The sequence below is a fragment of the Chlorocebus sabaeus genome, chromosome 10 (assembly GCF_047675955.1).
Source record: "Chlorocebus sabaeus isolate Y175 chromosome 10, mChlSab1.0.hap1, whole genome shotgun sequence".
In the NCBI taxonomy this organism is placed as follows: Eukaryota; Metazoa; Chordata; class Mammalia; order Primates; family Cercopithecidae; genus Chlorocebus; species Chlorocebus sabaeus.
Genome location: NC_132913.1, coordinates 3,193,085 through 3,215,894, shown reverse-complemented (window position 1 = coordinate 3,215,894; position 22,810 = coordinate 3,193,085). Strand labels below are relative to the sequence as shown.

Sequence of the window (22,810 nt, the reverse complement as noted above, 5' to 3'; positions counted from 1 at the left end):
TCTGTGATGCAGCTCATAGATAGGCAGATGAGAAACTTGAAGAAAGGAGAAAAGAAAGAAAGAACAGCCAAACTTTTCTGCCCAGGGAGTGTATGTGTTGACCCTGAGTGATTTGCAAATGCACCGTACATGGAAACTTTGTGCTGTTCGTGTGGTCTTCCTTGGTCTGTGGTGGTATAGTAAGAACATTCCCTCTGTGGCCAGCTTTTACCTTAAGGTGTACTGCACATATTTATTAGTTTAAAAATAATTATGTTGCCTTTTAAAAAGTTTGATATAAATTCTGCTTAACACAATTTAAATTAGTTTTAAGCTGTGTGAAAAGACTTCCTGCCGGTTTGTTTAGGTGATGATTTCCATTAGGGCTCATTGGAAGCACCCTATAGTATATCCTTGCCTTAATTAGCTCCATAGTGACACACATGAAGCAGTGGATTAGTGCCTGCTTCTTACCTAGGAAAGAGAAGAATTCTGTATTATAATAACACCATTGTAAACAGTAGAAGGTTTTTTTCCCAAATAACATTTTCTTCAGATAAGGTTTTACAAAATTTTGGATGCACTTCCAAACTCCTTCCCTTTTGGATGCCGTGGCCCTTGCCAGCCCTCCCCTTCCCAGGGGCGTGGTGCCCCCTCTTCCTAGCTGTTCAGGGCTTCCCCCAGCAGAATCTTCCTTTGTCTCAGAACCCTACTCTCTGCTAGCTGACAGCAAGTGCAGTGAGTTCATGTTGTAATTATCACTTTCTGCACCTTGAAATTTGGTGACTGGAAATTTTAGGCATTGCTGTTGATTAATAGGGAAACATAAATTTAATTTTTCTTCCTCTGCTCCTGTCTGCCTGCAAATAGAGTTTGTTGTAGTTCTTCTCATAGCGTATAGACACTGAGTTGAGTACAGGGCCTGTTGTTGACTGATTGTTGCCTCCAGGCAGAAAGAGCAAGCAGATTTTCTTTACAACACTGTTCCAGTTACAGAGTAGTGGCCGGGCGTGATGGCTCACGCCTGTAATCCCAACACTTTGGGAGGCCAAGGAGGGTGGATCACTTGAGGTCAGGAGTTTGAGACCAGCCTAGCCAATATGGTGAAACCCTGTCTCTACTAGAATACAAAAATTAGCCAGATGTGGTGGTGGGCGCCTGTAAACTCAGCTAGCTGAAGGCTGAAGCGGGAGAATCACTTGAACCTGGGAGGTGGAGGTTGCATTGAGCTGAGGTTGCTCCACTTGCACTCCAGGGTGACAGAACAAGACTCTGTCTCAAAAAAAAAAAAAAGAGGCCGGGTGCGGTGGCTCAAGCCTGTAATCCCAGCACTTTGGGAGGCCGAGACGGGCGGATCACGAGGTCAGGAGATCGAGACCATCCTAGCTAACTCGGTGAAACCCCGTCTCTACCAAAAAATACAAAAAACTAGCCGGGCGAGGTGGCGGGCGCCTGTAGTCCCAGCTACTCGGGAGGCTGAGGCAGGAGAATGGCGTAAACCTGGGAGGCGGAGCTTGCAGTGAGCTGAGATCCGGCCACTGCACTCCAGCCTGGGCGACAAAGCAAGACTCCGTCTCAAAAAAAAAAAAAAAAAAAAAACAAGCAGTGTGGTTCCAGGGGTCCTGTTCAGGGGTCCTGTTCAGGGTTCAGGGGTCCTGTTCCTCCTGCACTCCTTTACCAAAGACACTGCTTGGCTCAGAGCTTCTGAACACAGGCGTTTGTTTAGTACTCACCATGTGGTTTCCACACATTGGTTCCTCTCACTGCGTGATGGGTAATTTGAAAGAGGACTCACGAAGGAGGTTTGGGCATGCACCTTATATAAAGAGAGATTTCAACACGTGCTTCTGTGCAGCTTGAAGGAGCTTAAGGAGCAAGAAGATAGTTGGATCTGGAAAACTCCTTTATGAGAAGGATGATGGACTCAGATGCTCTGAGAGCATTTGCTGCCTTTTGAGAATTGTACCTTGTAATATTGACCTTTCTTTTCTCGCCAAGCCATGATGGCACCGATTCTCCCCCTGAGGCTGATGATGTGGTGATCGTCCTCAACAACTTCAAAAGCAAAATTATTAAAGTGAAGGTGAGTTTGGTAAAAGTGGTGGCATTCTGTTATTGGACAGCTGTCATGTAAAAATACATATCTTGGAACCAGCCCAAGAGTCTCTTTGGAATTTGCTGTGGCGATTACAGGGATACTGCTTTAAGGCAGAATGTCTTGGTAAGTGTGAGTTTGTGGCTTTGCTCAACTGGAAGATTGTACCTTTTTGGGTAATCTCAGTGTACAGAACATGTCCCATTTTCTATAAAATATTCTCACAGATGCTATGTTGTTTATATAGCCACAATTCATAGTATTGTTGATGATTCTCTTCTCAGAATATTGGGAGAAATGGCCATGAAAATTTTCAATAATAAAATGATAGTCCTATTTAATTTCTTTTGACTTCTAGTTTCCGTTCTCTGAATGTTGAAGCGTTTAGTACCTTAAATTCAAGTACAGTGTATTCTGGAATAAATGATCATTACACACAGTGAAACCTAGAATAGGCCATGCATAGTTGAGCAGGAAAATGGTCACTGTGCTGCCAAGAAGAAACCCCTGTTTGTGCTAGTGAATCCTGAAAACTGGTCATAGCATGAAATCCGTCCCTCCCGACGGCTAGAGCCCCAACAGCCGCACTGTTCCCTGGAACTAGCTGTTGGCTCATTGACTCGTGCTTCTGATTTCACTGCACAGTTGAGTTTGCGGCTCTTTGCCTATGTTGCAAGCTGAAAATAGGGTTTGTCTAATTAAAGGTGGTTGCTGTCTCCTCACATAAGGTTATGATGTGAATGTCCTGGTGGAGATACTTCTGTTGAATCCTTCTAGACTCTGGGTGGGGTCGTGCCTGTTTGTGAGAGAATTGATGGATAATTCCCTGTTGATGACAGGCTCACAGTGTACATCCAGTGAGAGGCAGTTTTATGCCTATGAGACATACTGGGAGTAAGATTTATCACGTTTGATTGCAGGTTCAGAAGAAGGCAGATATGGTGAACGAAGACTTGCTGAGTGATGGAACGAGTGAGAATGAATCTGGATTTTGGGATTCCTTCAAATGGTAAATTGACATTATAAAGAGTTATGTTTTTAAGGAAAAACTGAGATATAAGCACCGTCCATCCCTCCTTTTTGCATCTTGGGATCCCGTCTGGGCCTTTCACATTCTACTTTGTGCACCTACATCTCACACTTACATTTGGCATAGATGAGTATTTTCACTTGATTAATCCAAAAGAGGTTCGTGTCTCCTAATGGGGAAGTTAATTCTGCTCCATACTTTGTGACTCTCATTACCTGTGCCTGCTCTTTGGAAATTTGACTGCTCCCTGCTCAGTTTACTTCCCGTTGTGTAAGTTGCATTCTGGTGCAGCCTGTGTTCAGTCTCTTCCTAAAGCAACACTGTCCGGGAGTGAACATTCTTTTTGTTTTCCCATAGGTTGGTTTTGTCGGTCTTGTGCTGTCTCCAGGATGTGAGGGAAGCTTCATAACCACTCCTGCTGCAGCTCACCTGCTAGGGAAGGATGGGAAGCGCCATCTCTTTCCTCTTACTTTAAAAGGCTGTATGTCTGTACCAGTATTTCAAGTGGTCTTGTTTTTACTCTTATTGTTATAGGGGCTTTACAGGAGGACAGAAGACTGAGGAAATGAAGCAAGATAAAGATGACATAATTAATATTTTCTCCGTTGCATCTGGTCATCTCTACGAAAGATTTCTTCGGTCAGTCTTGTTGATGATTTCATTATACATGAATGAATTTGTCAGTGTTCTTATTTAGAGAGGAAAGGTTTTATGGGATTCTGCTCATACTTCTGTGTCTTTGAAGCACTCTGAGCATTGTGACTGGCTTGCCATTTATAATTGGATTTGTTTCGATCCCGTCATCTCTGTGAAGTTGAGCTATGTAGTGAGTGCCTCTGGATATTACAAGGCTGCAGCCTTTTAACATCACTGTATACCTTCATAGACTGTGCTGTTTACTGCCTGCCAAACATTGCTTCACCCAGAGATTAGGAGGTTGACATAGAGAATAGAATGAGAACAGAACCATGGTACTTTGCTGCCTTCTAAAGATTCACAGGATTTTAGAGCCAGGAGAGACCTTAGTTCTTACATATGAACACTTCTATTTTATAAACAGGTTGAGGCCTCAAGTGTGAAGGGACTTGTCTAAGGTCACACAGCTAGAGCCAGAAGAGGCCACAGGCCAGGGCTGACTGATGTAGTGGTGACCGGAGGCACTCGGGAGTGCCTTGTTACAGTGTCAGGAAGGCCTGAGAGCCACTTTTCTCATTGCCAGGGCTCTGTTCACTCTTAATTTTTCACTACAGATCTAGTATAGAAAATCAAAATGTCATTTTTCATATTTTTAGCCCTCTTATTTCCAAGAAATAATAGCCTACCTAAAATAGTGACACTAATAACAACTGAATTTGATTAAATTCCTCGGTTCATAAATGTGGTTTTGTTTTCTGAGTAAGGAGACGGGAGCTGGTAGCCTTCCTCTCTGAAGCAGGACCTCTGTGTAGGCTGCAGGAGGCGCTGTGGTTACACATTCTTCCCTCAGCACCAGATGCTGCTGTTGTGTGACAGGGGTTTTGGAGAGTGATGTCAGTTACCCCCATCTCCAGGGTTCATCTGGACCATAACCAACATATCAGTTCATGAAGCAGTTTATTTAGAGGTGTAACAGAATTAAAACATTTGCCTCTGTCAGTTAAGTGTAGTTTTGTAGGTGAGGAATGCCCCTTCTTTTCAGTGATAACTTCATAAGCTGAAGTACAATTTTTCATTTTCCATCACTGAGTGTCTCCCTCTGCCTAATTGAGCCATTAGTTAGCTCTGCCGTAAAGAGCATTTAGGTGTCTCGTGATTGACTCTACATCATGTGGAGGTTAAATCCCATTGGAAAACTATTATTAATTTTCTGCTTTTGTTTGGCAGCATAATGATGCTATCCGTGCTGAAGAATACCAAGACTCCTGTGAAATTCTGGTTCTTGAAGAATTACTTGTCCCCCACATTTAAGGTTTGTTTCACAGAGGAAGGGAAAACATTCTTATTAAGGAGATATTTACTGTATATTTTTCATGACTTTTGTTTTATCTGTGTACTTTAGCAAATTTTCCATTTACTAAGAATGGTTGCATAGAATACTATTTGGTTGCATATTTCTATTTTGGTTATTCTTCCAGATTGGTCTGTTTGAGGGAAACAGTTAAATTGTGTTTAAAAACTTGGATAATATAGTAGGAGAGTGTTTTGTTGTTGTTATTAGGAGCAGTGTCTTATGAGATAACGTTTCCTTCCTCGGAAGCCTGTGTGCTTGCTTTCAGTTAGAAAGCACAGCAGTGGTTTACATTGAGGAGCATGACTGGTGTTAGCATGAACCACTCCCAGATGATGTATGGAAGTCATGCTTCCTCTGTGCAAAACAAAACACGTCCTCGGAATGCTTTCTGCATTATTTATATCAGCCAGTATTTGTCATCTAAGTTGATTTATTTGCATCCTTTTTTTTCCTGTAGAATTTACTAAATGACTTTTAATATATTCAATAACCATTCTCCTTGATAAGCACTTTCCTACTGGCCCCCTAAAGGTGCTTGTACTTAGAATCTGAAAGACTTATTCATAAAGGGCAACATATTTGTCCAGAGTTCTGGCTTTGCAGTGTTATTCCCCGGATTAGATCTGGCCTTGAGGAAGGCTTGTCATCAAGCTCAGTAAATGCCTTACTGAAATCAAGTTCAGACAAATGGACTTAAAGTTCATCTGCGGTAAAAACACACACAGAGGGATGTACATCTAAAATCCTTCTCTTGAACATTCTCTGATTTCATGTGGTGACCAGAAGTCATAAAGAAATGGGGATTTCACACAGGTTTATATCTGTTCTTCTCTATAGTCATGAGTGGGTCAGGGCCAGTCTTTGTAAGACCACTGTTTTAGTAAATGTGTTTTATTTGTCCCGTATCATGGTGGTTGGCTTACATTATGAAAGCAGTTTTCTTAATCAGAAGAAATGATTATTTGTTGTTCCCATGTCTCAAAACAGGAGTTTATACCTTACATGGCAAATGAATACAATTTTCAGTATGAGCTTGTTCAGTACAAATGGCCCCGGTGGCTTCATCAACAGACTGAAAAACAGCGTATCATCTGGGGTTACAAGATCCTCTTCCTGGATGTACTTTTCCCACTAGTTGTTGACAAGTTCCTGTTTGTGGATGCTGATCAGGTAGGCCCTTAAAGGCCAAGTTTTGACAGTTTGTATTAAAAGCAACAAATTGCTTCTTTTTAAATGCTATTTTTTTCCAGTTATGGAAAAGGACATGCTTATTTTACATTTAGAAAATATGGAAATATGTATCACACAGATGTGATCACTCTTTAAACATTTAGCTTATCTCCTTTACATCTTTTTCTCTGTCTTTTTAACATCATTGTGATAACATGATGTGTGCAATTTTGTATCTGACTCAATTCATTTAACTTGAAAACTAAAAATTAGAAAATTAACGTTTAGCAGTGCTTGCCATCATCTCTAATTATCTGCCCAAAAGGTAGGAGTTATTGTCACAGGTAATAGACGAAGCTTAAGTGGATGCATGGCTTTGGCAACAGGGAACCTCCGGATATTCTTCCAGCTGTCAGGGTTTGACTTAATGAAAGGGAACATGTGATTTTAGAACACACAGACTCAAACAGCATAAATGTATAGCCTTCCACTTCAGCCCGAGCGGGCGGAAACCTGAGTAGCCACCTGAGTGGAAGGATGTCATGTGTGTGAAAGTCACTGGGACGGAGACTTCACTCACCTCTTTGGAATTCTCTTCCACTGGCTCAGCCTGAAGTGTGCCTTCCTGATTCTAACATAGCCACATTTAATCCTTGTTGAGTACTTAAGATGGGCAAGGCATTATTCTACATCTGTCCATCCATGTGTTAACTTACATAATCCTCCCAACAACCCTGTGACATAGGTACTGTCATTATCTCCATTTTATAGATGAAGAAACTGAGGCACAGAAAGCCTAAGCAATTGAAATTTGTTTTATTCCTACTCCCACACACCTTGCTAAGTGTCTTACATGTTAGTGAGTCAACCTACTAACAAGTGGAGGAAGCAAAGTACATCTGCCGGTAGTGCCTGTGCCACTCACCACTGAGCAGCCTTCCATGCTGCCTTCAGCGAGCCACTCTGTATCTTCAGGAAACGGCGTTAGAGCTGTCTGCATGGTTGCTTAACGAATGACTCTCGATATCCTCCAGATTGTCCGAACGGATCTGAAAGAGTTGAGAGATTTCAGTTTGGATGGTGCTCCTTACGGTTACACTCCCTTCTGTGACAGCCGAAGAGAAATGGACGGCTACAGGTTCTGGAAGTCAGGGTACTGGGCCAGTCATTTAGCTGGGCGAAAGTATCATATCAGGTACTGAAAAGAAGCACTCCTAACACCGTGATGGGGTTTTCCTAAAATTGATTTTGTGTGGTTAAAATTGTGAATAGGTAATACATTGGTATGGTTGAAAAATAAAAATTATAGGCCGGGCGCGGTGGCTCAAGCCTGTAATCCCAGCACTTTGGGAGGCCGAGACGGGCGGATCACGAGGTCAAGAGATCGAGACCATCCTGGTTAACACGGTGAAACCCCGTCTCTACTAAAAAATACAAAAAACTAGCCAGGCGAGGTGGCGGGCGCCTGTAGTCCCAGCTACTCGGGAGGCTGAGGCCCGAGAATGGCGTGAACCCGGGAGGCGGAGCTTGCAGTGAGCTGAGATCCAGCCACTGCACTCCAGCCTGGGCGACAGAGCTACACTCCGCCTCAAAAAAAAAAAAAAAAGAAAAAGAAAAATTATAAAAAATACACAGTGGCTGGGCGCAGTGGCTCATGCCTGTAATCCCAGCAGTTTGCGATGCCTAGGCAGGCAGATCACCTGAGGTCAGGAGTTCAAGACCAGCCTGGCCAACAGGGCAAAACCCCGCCTCTACTAAAAATACAAAAATTAGCTGGGCGTGGTGATGGGTGCCTGTAATTTCAGCTACTCGGGAGGCTAAGGCAGGAGAATTGCTTGAACCCGGGAGGCGGAGGTTGCAGTGAGCTGAGATCACGCCACTGTACTCCAGCCTGGGTGACGGAGAGAGACTCCATCTCAAAAAAATAAAAATAAAATAAAATAAAATACACAGTGTAAAAAAACTTCCTAATCCTGTCTCTCTCTTTCCTACTCGGTTCCTGTTCTCACAACAGATAACCTCCCAACTTTTGACTGTCTATCTTTCCAGATTTTCTTAATTCTTACAGAAACAGCTGTGAATGTGTATTCTTTTTTCACACAAAATATGCTACCTATTTATACATTTTGTAACTTGGCTTTTTTTTTTTTTTTAACTTAATGTCATATACATCTTCTCAATGAATAGAAAGAGACCTGATTCCTCTTCATAGCTGCATATTATTCCAGTGTGAGTGTTACAGTTTTTTCCTATGACCTACCATGTTGCAGTGAATAATCTAAATAAATTATTTTTCATATCTCAGATACGTTTGTGGGATAAATTCCTCGAAGTAGACCTTTTAGGTCAAACAGTGTGTACGTTGTTACATTTCTAATTAGCACTCCATTCTCTTCTCTGTGAGAAGTGTGATTTGAAGATGTGCAGGGAAGAGGAGCCTGTAGAAAGCGGCTCATGCATCACTGCTGGGGTGTAGCGATGGCGGCTTCATTCTTTACAGTCCTGGTCCAAAAGAACTGTAAGGACTGTAACACTCTGGGATTTTTTCCCCCCTGTAACATTGAAGACATCATCAGGATATCATTGAATAATAGTTACCAGTTACTATGGCTTTTATTACTGCCGCATTTGCTAGAAATCTTTTGTCTGAGATTATTTCTTTTGGATGGCAAATACGGAACAGTAACAAAAGCATGGCACAGGATAGATTTTGCAGTGACTTTCTTAGAGATCTTAAAGCAGCACAGTTTAACTCCACGGTAGGGCTGCAGCATACCTTTTCAGAGAAAAGCCGGAATATTTGGCTAGTGGCCTGTTCGTTCCATTATTCATTGGGTTTAGTTGTCCTGTCGTAATCCATGGTTGGTTGTAACAAGCGGGTCTTCTTTGTTCAGTGCACTATATGTTGTGGATCTGAAGAAGTTTAGGAAAATAGCTGCTGGTGACAGACTCAGGGGACAGTACCAAGGTCTGAGTCAGGACCCTAACAGCCTTTCAAATCTTGATCAAGTAAGTGTCCATTTTTTATGGTTAACTGTGAGTGGCGGGTGTACAGAGTTGCATCAGAAAATGAAGTATTATTTGTGTCCTCAATCCTCTCCTCTCAAGACAGTGTCTGGTTTTTTCATGGTGTGTGTGTGCGTGTGTGTGTGAGAGAGATTTTTATCTGCCCTCAAGAGAAGACGTATCAGCATGAAAAATGTCATAGATCTGATGCTGGCTGGGGAGAGAGATGGAAGGAGAATGCTGCCTCTCTGAACCATTCGCATATCTTTGTATTTTGTACTCAAACTAACCTCGTAGATTTGCTTTTCTACCAGCTCGGGTCAGTTTGTTTTTCTGCTGTAGGAACTAAATAGCTCAGGATTCGTAGTAGAGAATCACAGTATAGTATCACAACTTCCCCTTTTTCTATGTCAGAAACCATGATGTGTTTCAAGGCTAGCTAAATTACTGTTTGTTAATGTGAAGCATTTTTCAGAGATGAGATTGTAGTTTAAGGGTTTTCGATATGTATTTCACATATTTTAAGCATTTTGTTTTGCTTAAGTCTACTTAAATTTTTTTAAACCTTTATTGTGATATGTAACATCCATAAAGAAAAGTATACAAAAAACATGCACACATATTCACATACATCCAGGAATTATTGTGAAGCAAATGCCCAGATACCACAACCTAGTTCAAGAACTAGAGCATTATCAGCATCCCAGAAGCCACCCTTCCTCCCTAACGAAAGTGTCTAGCATCACGACTTTTATGGTAATCATTTGCTTTTCTTTATAGATTTACTGTTGAAGCCTGTATCTGTAAACACGAGTTTAATTTGTTCATTTTCTTCTCTTCTATCACCATGGAATAGTAAAAGATAAACTTTTTTTTTTTTTTTTTGAGACAGAATCTCACTCTGTCCCAGGCTGGAGTGCGGTGGCATGCTCTGGGTGGCACTCACTGCAGCCTCCACCTCCCGAGCTCAAGCGATTCTCCTGCCTCAGCCTCCTGAGTAACTAGGATTACAGGCGCGTGCCACCACGCCTGGCTAATTTTTGTATTTTTAGTAGAGACGGGGTTTCACCATGTTGGCCAGGCTGGTCTCAATCTCCTGACCTTGTGATCCACCCGCTTCGGCCTCCCAAAGTGCTGGGATTACAGGCATGAGCCACAGTGCCCAGCTCTACTTACTTTAAAATTTGTGTGATACCTGGTATCTTCTAATTTATGGAGCTACTGTGGATCTGATTCTGTTGTATTATTTCTGTTATTCTTTTGTTCATATTATCTATCACATATCTGTTTATCTTCTGTAGTGTGTCAGGCGTTGTTTTTGCAGAATTATTTTGGGGAATAATTTGAGTTCAAAAATGGTATCACCTAACAGTTTTTGTTTCTCTCTCTCTCTTTTTTTTTTTTTTTTTTGAGATGGAGCTTTGTTCTCGTTGCCCAGGCTGGAGTGCCGTGGCACAGTCTCGGCTCACTGCAACCTCAGCCTCCCAAAGTAGCTGGGATTACAGGTGCCCGCCACCACGCCCCGCTAATTTTTTTATATTTTTAGTTGAGACAGGGTTTCACCATGTTGGCCAGGCTGGTCTTGAACTCTTGACCTCAGGTGATCCACCCGTCTTGGCCTCCCAAAGTGCTGGGATTACAGACGTGAGCCACCGCACCCGGCCTGTTTGTTTCTTTTTGTCACATTTTTTGTGAGAAACTTGGCACTGGCTATCCAGGAGTGTTTTAATCCGTTTTAAAGATTCTGATGATTGGAATTTGAGCTGCATTCTTCTCGGGCCTTTTCTGGCTCACTCTAAATCGGAGTGTATGTTCTTTTGGTATGCCAACCCAAAGCAAAGGGTTTCGCTAGAACTCCCCTCAACCACCACACATCTTACATACAAATCTTTGTTACCTCGGGCCTGAGTAGCTATCGAAAGCCTCGGAAAGCCTCACCAAGCAGCGTAGATCCTGAGGGGAAAACCTGATTCCAGAGTTCTCTTTTCTGGCCGTTGTTCTCCCCCGGACCAGTAATTACTGTCTTGTAGTTCTCTGGTGACTTCAAAAGGTGTGTGCTTTTTGTAATTCATTCAGCTATTCTAGTTTTCCTCAGGAGGTGAGCTCGTCTCATTTACCTAAGTCCACCAATGCTGAAAGTGGAGTTCTGCTCTTTTTCAAGCAGAGTACAGAGTTGGAACTCATACTGTGTTCTTGATTCAGCTTTCTATAGCAGTGCCACAAGGTCAACAGTGTGTAAGACTTTAAGTGAAATTAAGATAAATCAAGATGAGTATTTGATACCTTAATCCAGCTTTCTTTTTTTTTAGACAAGGTCTCACTCTGTCACCCAGGCTAGAGTGCAGTGATGCGATCATGGCTCACTGCAGCCTCGAACTCCCAGGCAAAGGCGATCCTCCCACCTCAGCCTCCTGAGTAGCTGGGACGACAGGCTTGCACCACCAGGCCTGGCTAATTTTTTGTAGAGATGGGGTTTTGCCGTGTTGCCCTGGCCAGTCTTGGAACTCCTGGGCTCAAGCGATCTACCCACTTCAGCAGGTATTTTTAAATTTTAGTTTGTTGACAGGGTTTTGTAGAGAAGTATCTATTGTTTTTGTACCATCATGGAACATTCTTTACAAGTATGGCAGTCAGTCATTTCTGTACATTTCCTTGTTCCATGTAAGTCTTAGGACAATGGAACATTTTATTGTGGCAAAGTCAGAAGGTCTCCTCAGAAAAAAGGTTTACAGCATAGAGTAGAATTGGCCAGAAAATATGTCATCTATTTGGGAGCAAGTCTCAATAGACAAGGTGGATTCAGAACTTCCTAGACAGAAGCCTGTAAAATTTTTTTTTTTTTTTTTTTTTTTTTTTTTTTTTGAGACGGAGTCTTGCTCTGTCGCCCAGGCTGGAGTGCAGTGGCCAGATCTCGGCTCACTGCAAGCTCCGCCTCCCGGGTTCACGCCATTCTCCTGCCTCAGCCTCCCGAGTAGCTGGGACTACAGGCACCCGCCACCTCGCCCGGCTAGTTTTTTGTAATATGTAGTAGAGACGGGGTTTCACCGTGTTAGCCAGGATGGTCTCGATCTCCTGACCTCGTGATCCACCCGTCTCCGCCTCCCAAAGTGCTGGGATTACAGGCTTGAGCCACCGCGCCCGGCCAGAAGCCTGTAAAATTTATGAACCACTACTCCATTTAGTTGATGTTCAGAAGTCAGTAGGAGTATTTTTCTTAGGATTGCTCTAATGAAGGGAGGGTTAGGTGCAGGCTATTTGTAAGTTTTAAGCCAGAGCTTTTCAGTTGCTTATTATGGGCAGATGTTTTATGAATCCTCTAAAATTTATAGTTTTGAATAATTTCTCTAAGGCATTGGTGAGGACGTTTTCCATTTTAAACATTTGTGATTGGCATGTGATCCATAATGAGCAGGTGTACACATCACTGATGTTCTGTGCATTTAAGCTCCCCATGAACTAGCTGGGTGCAGTGGCTCACGCCTATAATCTCAGAACTTTGTGAGGCTAAGGTGGGTGGATCGCCTAAGCTCAGCAGTTTCAGAGCAACCTGGGCCGCATGGCAAAACCCCGTCTCTAGTAAAAATACAAAAATTGGCCAGGCGTGGTGGCCAGCTACTCAGGAGGCTAAGGAACAAGAATCTCTTGAATCTGGGAGGTGGAGGTTGCAGTGAGCTGAGATCATACTACTGCATTCCAACCTGGGTAACAGAGTGAGACCCCATCTCTCAATAAATAAATAAATAAATAAATAAGTACCACCAGAACTTTAGATACATGTGTTTTATTTTTATTTTTAACCAAACAGGATCTGCCCAATAACATGATTCATCAGGTGCCAATTAAATCCCTCCCTCAAGAATGGCTTTGGTGTGAAACGTGGTGTGATGACGCCTCTAAGAAAAGGGCAAAAACCATTGATTTGGTAAGCTGTGTGCGGTGCTTCTGCATGTTCATCCAGTGGATGTATGAGCGAATCATGATTGATGACTTTTATTTAGATTCTTACATTTCAGAATTTCCTAGATTCTTATTTAGACTTTCTCTGTAATTGTTTAGTTTTTGTCAGGGCTATAATTATCTTAGAGAATATTCTTATAAATATTCTTACCTTATAGAATAAGTATAGTTTGTTGTATAGTAAGTATAAGTATTTGGTTTTTCAGGGCTATTCTTACAGAATATTCTTACCTTATAGAATACTTCAGTGGTTTTATCTTCCCACTTACGTTAGGAAACCAAAGCCCTGAGCACTTAATGGGGCTGTTTCCACGACTCACAATCTGCTGAGCCGCTCCTTGGCTTCCAGTTGATCTCTGCGCCTTGTAGTTTTTCCAAATGGACTTTTTCTGCCTTCCAGTAGCCACTCACACATTCTTTGCAGATGAAAATACAGCTTTACATAGCGCACTACCATATTGCTTCTGGTAGTATATCATTTGGTTCCTTACCAAGTTTTTTTGTCTAGTTAGGACTTGTAACCCAATAACCTCTGAATTCTCTATGATGTGGCCTTTCTTCAACTCAGCTGAAGTGTGTTCTTTTGGTTTTCACAGTGTAATAATCCAATGACCAAAGAGCCCAAACTGGAAGCAGCCGTGCGAATTGTCCCAGAGTGGCAGGACTACGACCAAGAGATCAAACAGCTCCAGCTCCGCTTTCAGAAGGAGAAAGAAACGGGAACGCTGTACAAAGAGAAGACAGAAGAGCCCAGCCGAGAAGGTAAACACAAACCGCTGGCTTTAGGACAGTACTTCTTTCCGTTTATGATATGTTTGTTGTAAAGACAATAGAATAATGGATAAAAGGAAGAGAGAAATCTCCTATTCTTCCATTCTGACATCGACCAGTGTATATTTTTCATTTTCCTTTTATGTTGGTCTTCTAAACAGTATTTATTAATGCAATTGCTTTTTTTTTTTTTTTTTTCCCATTTTTCTGGTGAGGAGAAAGGGATTTTAATTATGATTATAGTTATTTAAGTTCATGAGTTTTGTGATACATAAACCAAACCTTTTACGGAGTTCTTGTCAGATTCCTTGTTTTTTTCATTAAATCTGTCAGTGTACTAGTCAATGAATAAATTTAGATCCAGACAAATATGTATTTGAAAAAACTATTCTTTTTTTTAAGACAGAGTCTCACTCTGTTGCCCAGGCTGGAGTGCAGTGGCATGATCTTGGCTCACTGCAACCTCCACCTCCCAGGTTCACGCACTTCTCATGCCTCAGCCTCCCAAGTAGCTGGAATTATAGGCGTGCACCACCATGCCCAGCTAACTTTTTTTTTATTTTTTATTTTTTGTATTTTTAGTAGAGAGAGGGTTTCACCATGTTGCCCAGGCTGGTCTTGAACTCCTGACTCAAGTGATCCACCCTCCTCAGCCTCCCAAAGTGCTAGGATTACAGACGTGAGCTACTGCGCCTGGCCGAAAAAAGTGTTCTTTAAAACAAGCATGTTGGGATGGAGATGGAATGCTTGTATTTAATTTAGCGTTAAGTCTTTAACGTTTTCCCTGTTGTGTGTGTCTTGAATAATAGCTACTTGAAAAAATCATTAGAATACAAAAGTGACTTTTAAAATATTAATAAGCTGGGCTCTAAATTTTTTTTTTTTTTTTTTTTTTTTTTGAGACGGAGTCTCACTGTCGCCCAAGCTGGAGTGCAGTGGCCGGATCTCGGCTCACTGCAAGCTCTGCCTCCCGGGTTTACGCCATTCTCCTGCCTCAGCCTCCCGAGTAGCTGGGACTACAGGCGCCCGCTACATCGCCCGGCTAGTTTTTTTGTATTTTTTAGTAGAGATGGGGTTTCACCGTGTTAGCCAGGATGGTCTCGATCTCCTGACCTTGTGATCCGCCCGCCTGGGCCTCCCAAAGTGCTGGGATTACAGGCTTGAGCCACCGCGCCCGGCCTGGGCTCTAGATTTAAGAAAAATTTTTAACCTATTTACTTCTAAATGGTCACATAATAATTGTACATATCTGTGGAGTCCATAGTGATGTTTTGATATGTAGATGGGCTCTGGATTTTTAAGATTTATTCTGCTTTAGACGAATTCTAAAAAACTGCTGGGCGCAGTGGCTCATGCCTATAATCCTAGTCTCTCAGGAGGCTGAGGTGGGAGGATTGCTTGAGCCTGGGAGGTCAGGGTTGCAGTGAGCGACTGCACTCCAGCCTAGGTAACAGAGAGAGAACCTGTGACCGAGCAAGACCCTGTCTCAAAATAAAAAAATCCAAAACATGGATCTTGAGTGATTTGCCTGTGTATCCCTCAGACTGTACTATGATATTAAATATCATAGCTGGAAGGTTATATAGTAACCATAACAATAAGTAATTCAGATTCATCAGTAAAACCCTGAGAATTTCCGTAGATAAATGGGCAAAGAATGTGGACACACTGTTCAAGTAAGAGGAAACACAAATAATAAATGAATTTGAGGAAACTAATCAAATTAAAGCGCTCTGCGACATGGAAGAAAACAGACATAGTGAGAATGCCATTTGTTTGGGAGATGGTGATGAAACTGTTGTGGATCTACCTTGATGCAGCTTTGTGCATTCGAATCGCCCTTGTTGAAAAGCAGTACACCTGCCATTAGAAGCCTGCAAGGCGCTATACCCTCAGTAATTACTCTCTTGAGAATATATCTTAAAGAAATAATCAAGTTATATACATGAAAACAATTTATTTTACTATTACTTATAAGCCAAAAGCATTAAAAACAGTTTAAACATCCAAGAATGAGCTACACTGATACACAGAAAATGTTTAGATGCTATTAAATGATAAAAGAAAAATCCCGACTAAAAAAATGCATGCATGTTTACTGAAAGTAAATATTGTATTTGTAAAAACAATTCAGTTGGCCGGGCGTGGTGGCTCACGCCTGTAATCCCAGCACTTTGGGAGGCCGAGACGGGCGGATCACGAGGTCAGGAGATCGAGATCATCCTGGCTAACACGGTGAAACCCCGTCTCTACTAAAAAATACAAAAAAAAAAAAAACTAGCCTGGTGAGGTGGCGGTGCCTGTAGTCCCAGGTACTCGGGAGGCTGAGGCAGGATAAATGGCGTGAACCTGGGAGGCGGAGCTTGCAGTGAGCTGAGATCCGGCCACTGCACTCCAGCCTGGGCGACAGAGCAAGACTCCGTCTCAAAAACAAACAAACAAACAAACAAAAAACCCAATTCAGTTGGAGTGGGGTTTACAGATAGTTTCCATTTTTAAAAAATCCTTAATTTAGTTTTTGCTTTCAAAATACAGTACAAAAACACAAATCCCAAAGATGTAGTAAGTGAGATAAGATGGAGGTGGAGGTACAAAGAATAAGTTCTGGCGATGAAAAATACCCACTCGGTGTTTGTAATTTGAAGATCATCTATTTTCTTTTCTGTGGTTCTCCTTTTCCTTAGGTCCTCAGAAACGTGAAGAATTATGATCTCTGGAGAAGGACAGGAAATTACCCCATTTGAAAAACAGTTTTTATACTAAATATTAGTTTTTTCTGATCTGTCTATACAACTGCTGATAAACTGGCTGGGCAAGAGTGCCACACCTTTGATTCTGAGCATTTGATTCTGACTTCTGCACTCTGGTGGCCGCTGGATCTTTGGGATTAAAGCTCCATTGGAATTGTACCTCAGAGGAAGACCAAGTGGCTGATCTTCTGGACTCTGTAAAGAGCATTCTTCTAGCCAGAGGGTGGAATGGCAGCAGCAACTGGAAGAAAATGGGTTTTTTGGTGCCCACACCCAAGAGCGCACACATGCTGCAGTGTCTCAGAAAGCAGGGCCAGCTAAAGCCGCCATGTTCTTCCTTACCTCAGTTTACCTGCAGCCTGCGCTGCACTGCAGATGCCCATGCTCCCCAGGGTCTGGCCGGCAGAAGCTCTGTCCAAGGTCCACACATCTCCAGGTTGATGCCAACATGCTCCTTGTGCCCTCCCCACTTTCTCTTCCCACGAATTAGGTGCATTGTTTAACTGAAATCCAACTGACAGCAGTGTGTTAAGGCTGGTTCGGTGCAGTGGCTCGGCAAATTAATTTTGGGCCGGGATGGCGGTGGGTTGCAGTGAGGGTAGGGAAAATATCAGGAGTAGGAACGTTCTGGGGGTTATGGGAAGGGAAGGAAGACCAGAACTGGCCATCCTGTTTTTTAATCCATTAGTAGCACCATGGCTCATTTGAAATGAAAATGTTACACTTATTCCCCACCCAACCACAGTGAACTTTCTAGGAAATTGTTTTGAAAACAAATTTTGTATCTGTGAAAGTCTTTGCTTTTTCTTTCCACTTTCTAGAAAAGTCTGTTACCAGTTTCCTTACTGGATACAGCCATACTCAACCTCCCTCGTATCCAGCCCATCAGGATCAGGGTCAGGCTCCCTCAAGACGAGCATCGCATTGTCTCCCCTCTCCTGCACAGGATTTTCTCTCAGACCCAGGGGACATTGCCTTGGACTTTCCTCTACAAATGCCCTCAGATCTAAGACCAGGAATGATTCTGCTTGTGGAACGTGTGGCTTTCTGTCCTATTTTCCTTTTATTTGAGCACTGCAGGTTATCTTTGGCGCCCACAGCAGTTCTGTCTTCATGTCTCTGCGTCATGAAGCCCCGTTTGCCTTTAGTCCCTGCTTTGTGTGTCTTCACTTCCACGGCCGGTGTTGCCCCTCGGGGCAGCCTGTGCTGGTGAACGGGCTGTCGAGTCTTGGGTATGTTATTGGCCTGAGTGGGCGTGAGGCCCCGGCATCTGACTCCATCTGCCAGGCTGCAGGGCACAGCAGCACTGGCATAGAGAGGCACGCTCTGTCTTCCAATGTGCACCAGCCTTTTCTTACATATTTTGCCTGTTTTTAAAAAATAGGAGAGGGTGCAGATGGATAGCTGTGCCCTCACCCTTCTAAGCCAGGTAATACATTGATGTGCAGACTTTTTAAGAAATCTTAAGTTTTATCACAAATATCAAGTAATTTATTTTTTCCATTTTCAAATACAAAAGTTAGCCTAGGAAGCCTCCCAGTCATCCCGAAGGACCTTTTGACTTTGCTTTTATAATTCAATAAAAAATTGAGGAGGGGATTAATGGGTACAATGAAAACAAAACAAAAAAAAAATTAAGGAGAGGAGAGCTCAAAAGAGGATAAGAGACTGAAAAGGCGCCTCAGAATGGCTGCTGTGGGCAGAGTCTGTGGCATGACTTTTCCCGCCCTGCCCCTCTGGTCAGAGCAGCTGAGAGATGGAATCAGTGAGATTAAAAAACTTTTGTTTGGCCGGGCGCGGTGGCTCACGCCTGTAATCCCAGCTCTTTGGGAGGCCGAGGCCGGTGGATCACGAGGTCAGGAGTTCAAGACCAGCCTGGCCAATATGGTGAAACCCCGTCTCTACTAAAAATACAAAAATTAGCTGGGTGTGGTGGCTCACGCCTGTATTCCTAGCTACTCAGGAGGCAGAGACAGGAGAATCGCTTGAACCCGGGAGGCAGAGGTTGCAGTGAGCTGAGATCGCACCACTGCATTCCAGTCTGGGTGACAGAGCAAAACTCCGTCTCAGAAAACAAACAAACAAAACCTTTTGTTCAAGCTGCGTCTTCACATTGAATGAAGCATTCAGAGAGGTGGCTGCTGCTGCTGTCCACAAGTGTGGGCAGAAGGGTGCCTTTTCCCGGTTTCTCGTCCAGGAGGTTGAACGGGAAATCCTCAAATCGCTGAGGTGTATGTTTTCCAGATGCTGGCCCCCATGGCACCTTTCCCCATGTCTTTCTACCAAGCCTCTTATGTTTGTTCTATGCAAGGAAGACAAAGAGTAGACCATGTTCTCTGTGTGCTGTGTGTGCTGGTGTCACTCATTGCCTCTTCTCTGTCACCACCCGGACGAAAGTCAGCTGAATAGTTGACTCTGAATAATGCAGGCCCCAGCTTGCTTCCAGAATGGTCCAGGACCCTCCTCCTCCTGCCAGTTTCTTTTTTGGTTCATGTGGCATAATCATCTTTCAAAATTAACTGAATGCCCCAGAAAATGATGTTACCACTAAAATATTGTCTCCAGGAAGGCACACTGTAACGGAAAAGATAGGTAAGAGATTTTTTTCCCGAGAAGTAAGAATTGATTGTGTTGAATGTTCAAAGTCTGGAAACTGTTCACAGTATGTTGTTCTTAGCTATTATTTATATATAATGAATTATTTTCTCTCTCAATCATGCCATAGTGGAGACTTTTGTTTCTGAATAAGTGACAGAGTAATATGAAGTACTGTGATACGTCAGAGTGACATGCAGCACCATGAGCCTGTTTTTGTGTTCTGTGAGCAAGTGGCGTTTGACTGAGATCAAAGCCTGTCACAGCTGCTGCTGGGGGTGTGGGGATACGCCAGAGTCCTGTGTTTGGTTTTAGAACTTTACTGAATGTTTCCCACATGGAGAGTAATGGATGGCATGTGAGTTTCTGTAAGAGTGATAAAGTTGTACATCTGTCACTGTTGCATTTCAAATTGAACACATAGATGCTTGCCTGTCTACTTGGGTGAATGCCTCTTGGGAGAGCACAGATTACACCCATGATGGATGTTAAGAAACAGATTCCGGCCAGGCACGGTGGCTTAAACCTGTAATCCCAGCACTTTGGGAAGCTGAGGTGGGCAGATTACAGGGTCAAGAGATTGAGACCATCCTGGCTAACATGGTGAAACCCCGTCTCTACTAAAAATACAAAAATTAGCTGGGCGTGGTGGCACACGCCTGTAGTCCTAGCTATTCGGGAGGCTGAGGCAGGAGAATCGCTTGAACCCAGGAGGCAGAGGTTGCAGTGAGCCAAGATCGCACCACTGCACTCCAGCCTGGTGATAGAGCGAGACTCCGTCTAAAAAAAATTAAATTAAAAAAAAAAAAAACGGTTTCCATAAATGGAGCTTGATTTGCTCTGCTGTCCTTAAGCCCTCTTGGGTTTTGTTTGTTTGTTTGTTTGTTTGTTTGAAAGAGTCTCATTCTGTCACCCAGGCTGGGGTGCAGTGGTGCGATCTTGGCTCACTGCAACCTCTGCCTCCCAAGTTCAAACAATTCTCCCGCCTCAGCCTCCTGAGTAGCTGGGATTACAGGTGCCTGCCACCATGCCCGGTTAATTTTTGTGTTTTTAGTAGAGACAGGTTTTACCATGTTGGTTGGCCAGGCTGGTCTTGAACTCCTGACCTCGGGTGATCTGCCCACCTTGGCCTCCCAAAGTGCTGGGATTACAGGCGTGAGCCACTATGTCCGGCCAAGCCCTCATGTTCTGAACCTTGTCAAGGCTCTGCCTGAATGAGTTTTCATCTGATTGTGGGGACCGAGTCCATGAGTAGAGGGCCAAGAGCTAGGGACAGGGGGAGGATCCTGGCCCAGGTGGTAGAGAGGGAAAAATTCCCAGAGTTTCCTTTAGCCAGGAAACCTACTCCACTGACCCCGTGACCTGGACAGTCAGACGCCACCCTGATAGTGACAAGTGTAAAATGACCCCCTTCCTCCCCCACCCTCCGGAAGTATAGTTAGATACTTGAAAGCAATCCTTTTCTAAAATTGCCATACCTAATTTGGCCTGAATGATTAAAAGAAATAACTCAAGAGTTACAAGGGCATTCTAGTCTCTTTTTCTGAATAGAATATTAGTGCTGTGGTATTGCATTTCATGGGAGGGGAAATGTATTGGTAAAGCCACCTGATAGAAGCTTTCTCTTGGTAACAAAAATGGAGGGTGTATTATGTGCGGTTATTTAAATATTTGTATTCCGTTGTTGAATGTGTTTTTTTTTTCCCCCGATACAGAGATTTGCTCCTGTTGCCCAGGCTGGAGTACAGTGGTGCGATCTCGACTCACTGCAACCTCTGCCTCCTGGGTTCAAGTGATCCTCCTGCCTCAACCTCCCAAGTGTAGCTGGGATTACAGGTGTGTGCCACCACACCCGGCTAATTTTTGCTTTTTTTTTTTGAGATGGAGTCTCGCTCTGTTGCCCAGGCTGGAGTGCAGTGGCACGATCTCAGCTCACTGCAGCCTCTGCCTCCTGGGATCAAGCGATTCTCCTGACTCAGCCTCCTGAGTAGCTGGGATTACAGGTGCCCGCCACCCGCCTGGCTAATTTTTGTATTTTTAGTAGAGACAAGGTTTTGTCATGTTGACCAGGGTGGTCTCAAACTCCTGACCTCAAGTGATCCGCCCACATTGACCTCCCAAAGTGCTGGGATTACAGGCGTGAGCCACTGTGCCTGGCCCATTGTTGTGTAATTTTAATAATTAGTTTTTTAAGTACTTGATTTTATGGGCACATTTTTGTGGGATGATTGGAGTTAATCAAATATAGCTTGTCATGTGTGTAGTTTGGTAAGATAACTTAAATTCATGTTTTCTCTGCCTTGAGGTAGTGAGGGAAAGATCTTAATCAGGATTTTGGTAATTACCTGATTGAATTCAGGCAAATGAGACATCATAAAGTTCAGTGGTTATTGATATTTCAGGGTATATACCTGAAATGCCTGGAGGATACAGATTTCTCATTCATTCTTCGGTCTTTCATTTCTCTGTGTACAGAAATGACACTTCTGGGAGGCAGTAGTAGCAGGAAGTCTGTGAATTGAGTAGAGGGTCTCTTCCCTCAGGCTGCCATTGATCAGTGACAATTTATAAAAACAAACTACAAAGTCTGCATGCGGCAAGCAGCCACCTGCTTCCTAGAAGGAGCCCATGAAGGTTAAACTCCATGGTCAGTATTCGCAAGCGCCAGGCATGGTGGCTCACGCCTGTAATCCTAGCACCTTGGGAGGCCTAGGCGGGCGGATCCCCCGAGGCCAGGGGTTCGAGGATTTGCAAATGGTCCCCTCCTGAGTCTTTCGCAGATACTCAGCAGTGCAGGGGCCGGCCGGGGAAGGTTGCAGTGGGACGGGAGTGTACTGTGCGCCTTGCCTTACTTGTCACCTTGGAGATTTCCAGAGAAACGGGCATAACAACTCTTAACAACAACAACAAAAAGCAAAACACATTCACCTAAGGTTGGCAACAAAAGATTACCAAGTACCACGTTTTCCAGCCAACCAGTTATTCATGGTAATAAAAGAAAGGTGGGAAACTGTTAGAATTTTTAAGGAAACTATGTACTTTCTTCTTTATGAATATCCAAATTTACTGTAATCCTGCTCCATTAAATGCAACACTGTTGTCAGGTGCTGCCCTTGCTTGGGAACAGCATTGGGCTTTTAAATGTCTGCAGAATCTCTGCACTCGAAGGGAACTGAGAAGGAACTTCGTGGTACTGTAACGAAAATAAGGTCTGCTCAACAATAAACTTTTCCTCTCTTCTCTACACCTGTGCAGTCATCTGGCGTTTGTGTTTAGGGAGGGCAGGTTGATAGACTGCAGAGTCCAACCCGTTCATCTAGCGGAAGCTGCAGACCCGATGGAGGAACGAGGGCTTTACCTGAGTCTCGTCTGCTGCTGGGGCTGGCTTCGGGTGGCAGCCAGGTCTTTGGATTCTGCGGATAGCACCGAGGTCTCCTCCAGGTCCTCAGCCTCTGGGAGCTGCCCCA

At 43.5% G+C, this 22,810-nt stretch overlaps 1 protein-coding gene across 3 annotated transcripts in view; it reads left to right on the top strand.

Moving 5' to 3' along the window:
• Nucleotides 1–22,589, top strand: part of UGGT1 (UDP-glucose glycoprotein glucosyltransferase 1) — a 110,302-nt gene extending 87,713 nt beyond the window's left edge. For all 3 annotated transcript variants that reach the window (XM_007964576.3, XM_007964573.3, XM_007964574.3), the window contains exons 32-41: nt 1,978–2,062; nt 2,995–3,083; nt 3,639–3,743; nt 4,968–5,052; nt 6,082–6,264; nt 7,299–7,459; nt 9,159–9,273; nt 13,076–13,192; nt 13,824–13,989; nt 16,683–22,589. In XM_007964576.3, the coding sequence (XP_007962767.2) occupies nt 1,978–2,062; nt 2,995–3,083; nt 3,639–3,743; nt 4,968–5,052; nt 6,082–6,264; nt 7,299–7,459; nt 9,159–9,273; nt 13,076–13,192; nt 13,824–13,989; nt 16,683–16,708 (1,132 nt within the window). In that variant the 3' untranslated portion in view covers nt 16,709–22,589. The remainder of the gene's footprint in view (nt 1–1,977; nt 2,063–2,994; nt 3,084–3,638; nt 3,744–4,967; nt 5,053–6,081; nt 6,265–7,298; nt 7,460–9,158; nt 9,274–13,075; nt 13,193–13,823; nt 13,990–16,682) is intronic.
• The last annotated feature ends 221 nt before the right edge of the window (nt 22,590–22,810 follow it).